The sequence below is a fragment of the Seriola lalandi genome, unplaced genomic scaffold (genome assembly GCF_002814215.2).
Source record: "Seriola lalandi dorsalis isolate HSWRI2012SDOR001 ecotype SW California unplaced genomic scaffold, Sedor1 jcf7180002003091, whole genome shotgun sequence".
NCBI lineage: Eukaryota > Metazoa > Chordata > Actinopteri > Carangiformes > Carangidae > Seriola > Seriola lalandi.
Window position 1 is genome coordinate 1 of NW_019473747.1, and position 3,246 is coordinate 3,246.

At 41.8% G+C, this 3,246-nt stretch overlaps 1 protein-coding gene across 2 annotated transcripts; it reads left to right on the top strand.

The window, feature by feature from the left end:
• The first annotated feature begins 32 nt into the window (after positions 1–32).
• Positions 33–3,235, top strand: LOC111666721 (nesprin-1-like). Of its 2 annotated transcripts, none has more exons than XM_023422165.2 (7): positions 33–166; positions 289–474; positions 644–757; positions 974–1,126; positions 1,218–1,334; positions 1,548–1,685; positions 2,699–3,235. In XM_023422165.2, the coding sequence occupies exons 1-7, from the start codon at positions 59–61 to the stop codon at positions 2,957–2,959; spliced, it is 1,077 nt and encodes a 358-aa protein (XP_023277933.1). In that variant the 5' UTR covers positions 33–58; the 3' UTR covers positions 2,960–3,235. The 2 variants fall into 2 exon arrangements, with proteins under 2 accessions (XP_023277933.1, XP_023277940.1); XM_023422172.2 differs by having other exon boundaries at positions 2,702–3,235.
• The last annotated feature ends 11 nt before the right edge of the window (positions 3,236–3,246 follow it).

A 3,246-nucleotide genomic window follows, 5' to 3' on the forward strand; every position in this document is an offset into this window, starting at 1 on the left:
TAAATGTTGTCTGTGTGTTTCTGCTTAGATTCATACGTGGCTTCAGGAGCATCAGGAGATGATCAGCAGCTCTAAGAGCTGGATGTCTGAAGCTCAGTCGTGGCTTGCTTCCCCCTGCGCCTACACCACCGCTAAATGTCTTAGCAGCCATGTTCATGCTCTGCAGGTTGGTCAACTGCACGCTGCACTGTCCTTTCAACACGACCCTTTCTTTATACAACTCTTTACTGAATTTATACTGAATGTTAACTCATTTTTGAACAAATATTCCTCTCCCTTGTCTTGCAGATGGTGTTGAATGACTCAGCACAGATCCGGACCACCCTACAGGGCTTCAGCTCGGTACTGCAGGAAATGTCGCAGGTTTGCGACGTCACAACTCTCCAGCAACAGCTGGTTGACGCTGATCGCCAAGTGGCCGATGTTCAAGACAGCTTCACTGCTCCTCTGTCTCAGCTGGAGCACGCTGCTGCTGTGAGTCCTTGATTTTTTTTCTTTTTTTAGTTGTGTTTAAACTCTTCAACAGGTATTATTTATTGTATTTATTTTAGCTTATCTCTCTTCACTGACTCTCACCCCTCTGCTCCTGTACTTCTCTGTTTTGTAAATGGCCAAATATATTGAGGGATTTCTTGATTTCTAGGAAGTGGAGGCCATTGAGACTGAGGTCAGACGGATGGAGAATGATGTGGCTGAGATCAAGACTTTATTATTGTCTCCAGAGACTTTCCCAAGCCCCAGAGAAGAAGGTCTTAAGGTGAGATGAGGAAGAGGAAGCATCTCTTTCTTCAGTATTTTATATCAACACATCGTGATTGTCTGCACGAGAAAAGACTAAAATCATGTGTGGAACTGTTCCAGTGATTGTCAGTGCCACAGTCAGTCAGTGCATTCTTTAATGGCTCAAACTTCTAAATTGAAAGTTTGCATTATGCCAAAAATATACTGAATGCACCTTTTATGTTTTTTGCAGGAGGTTGAACAAAAGATCCAGACCATGAGGAGAACAGTGGCGGAGATCCAGAAGTGTAAACCAGGCCTTTGTCTTCCAGAGAAAGCTGACGAGACTCTCACTGTCTTTAGTGTAGTAGACAATCTCCAGGCTCTGCTGCTGGAATTGGAGAAGGTCTGTTAAACAACTAATCAATCAGTCAGTCAGTCAGTCCAGAAGTATAGACTTGTCGATCACTGAACCCTTGGCTTTACTGTTTTTGTAGAAAGTCCCTGCTGTGTTCATCCAGCAGCCTCCGACTCCAATCCAAGCCAAAGCACCGTCAGCAGGGCAAACTATCTTTCAGTCTGAGCTCCCGAAATCCACTTCAGATGGGGCTGAGGTTAGTCTGGGTCACTGTTTTAACTGTGTTTTGTGCTTTGGTATCAGCTGACTGTTTAATTTTAGTGATCAGAAGTGGTGTAGGAGATGTGGAGATTTTAGGGGAAATATCCATTTGGGATTGATTTAAAATCCTGTATTGCCAAGATTATGTACAGCCCCAAAGTCAAGTTATCATCAATTTAACATAACTGTGCTTTTCCCTGGCTCTCAGAAGGAAGACACAGAACAGGGCCAAATCAAAATTGTCCACTTCAAAGAGGACGTGCTGAAGAGATCTGGAGCCACACTGCTGACCGTGGAGCAGTCCTCACCTGAGCTGAGACAGTCCTTGACACTCGACAGTGCTCAGGTAAGGAAGCCATTCTCCTCTCTTTGAGCACGGAGAGAAATAACTAAAGAAATTAACACTGCACCTTCACACGAGTAGATCCTCATGGTTTGCCAACAAAACACGTTTATCTTCACTGTTTCCTCATTTCCATGAAATTAACATCACTGGATGCCAAAACCTGAGTTTTGAATATCAAATACTCACCCTCTGTAGTCTTCAAAGATGGATCTTGGAGAAGAAAGTTTGTTGGTTGCTTCTTTATGGTATATTACAACAAAGTCTGGAGTGGTTTGGACTAACATGCATGCATACCCACTCTTACATATGTTATTAACTAATAGTGTAACATATTACAGAGTTGTTGTATGTTTTCCCTGCATGTTCAATTCTAATTTTTTCTATTGAAAATTATTTTTGAGCATGAGTTGAGTATAAACTGTTAAAAGTGCAGGCACTGGGACATTGAGCATGACATTGTTTGAGATACTGCTATGTGTTAATTAGAAGCAAGATATTTTCACATCAAAAGTTCGGCCATCATGTTAACCTCCCCAACTGAACTCATCATGAACACATGTTGAGCAGACACATGATCACTTTTTAAACTTAATTTCTAGTGCAGATCCCAGAGTTCCTAAAGATAATGGCAAAATTGTATAAAGTTATATACAAGATATATAGATATATAGTAACATCAACTCTCTCACAGGACAATGTAGTATTTTATAAGAAAATGGTAAAAACATTCAAGATAACTCCCTGATCTGCATCTAACAAAGCATACTTAGCATACTTTTTCTTTGCTTAACTTTTCACCAAATTTCATGAAATCAGTGGAGAGGTTTTTGAAATGTCGTGGTATTTAACAAACTCTCAAAAGTTATCAAGGTTAAAAGGCATTTGTTAGCAGCAGAAACAGTGGTCAATTAGAAGTTCAGTGTCCCAGATGCACATCTTTCCAACCCCACCTCCCGCCACCCCACCCTCCAACCCCCTCCCCACCCTGTGTGACTCTGCACATTCCATGTCAGCAGCGGGAGCATCAGGGCGTGCTCCAGGCTGAAGAAGCCACAGAGAAAAAAGACAGTGAGCAGCACAGAGTGGAAGAAGGTGGAGGAGGTGTTTTGTGGTGGCTCTGGGATGCTTTCCTGGGCGCTTCTCCAGAGGTAAAGAAGGTTGAGAGCTACTGTGGAAAAAAAACTGTCATCCAATATTATTTCACTGTCCTTCAATCCTTTTGGTCATGTCTTTCTACCCTTGGAGATGCTTGTTACCCAAGGTCATCTACTTAACATAGACTGGGAGGGATTTACCACACTGGATGCCATATTGATTTCTAGAGCAAATTATGGGAAATTATTTGAAAGTTAATCAATTATGTTGCTTAATGAGACACATGAGACCATATGACTCATCTGATGTCATAAATCCCAGTAATGCAGTTATGCTATTAAACCTATTAAACCATTTGTAACAGCTGTATGACTAATCTCTGACCTGGGTCACTCTGCACTCCACATCACTGTTGGTTCTTTCACCTTCCTCACCTCTACTACCATTTCCCTACTTATCATATCAA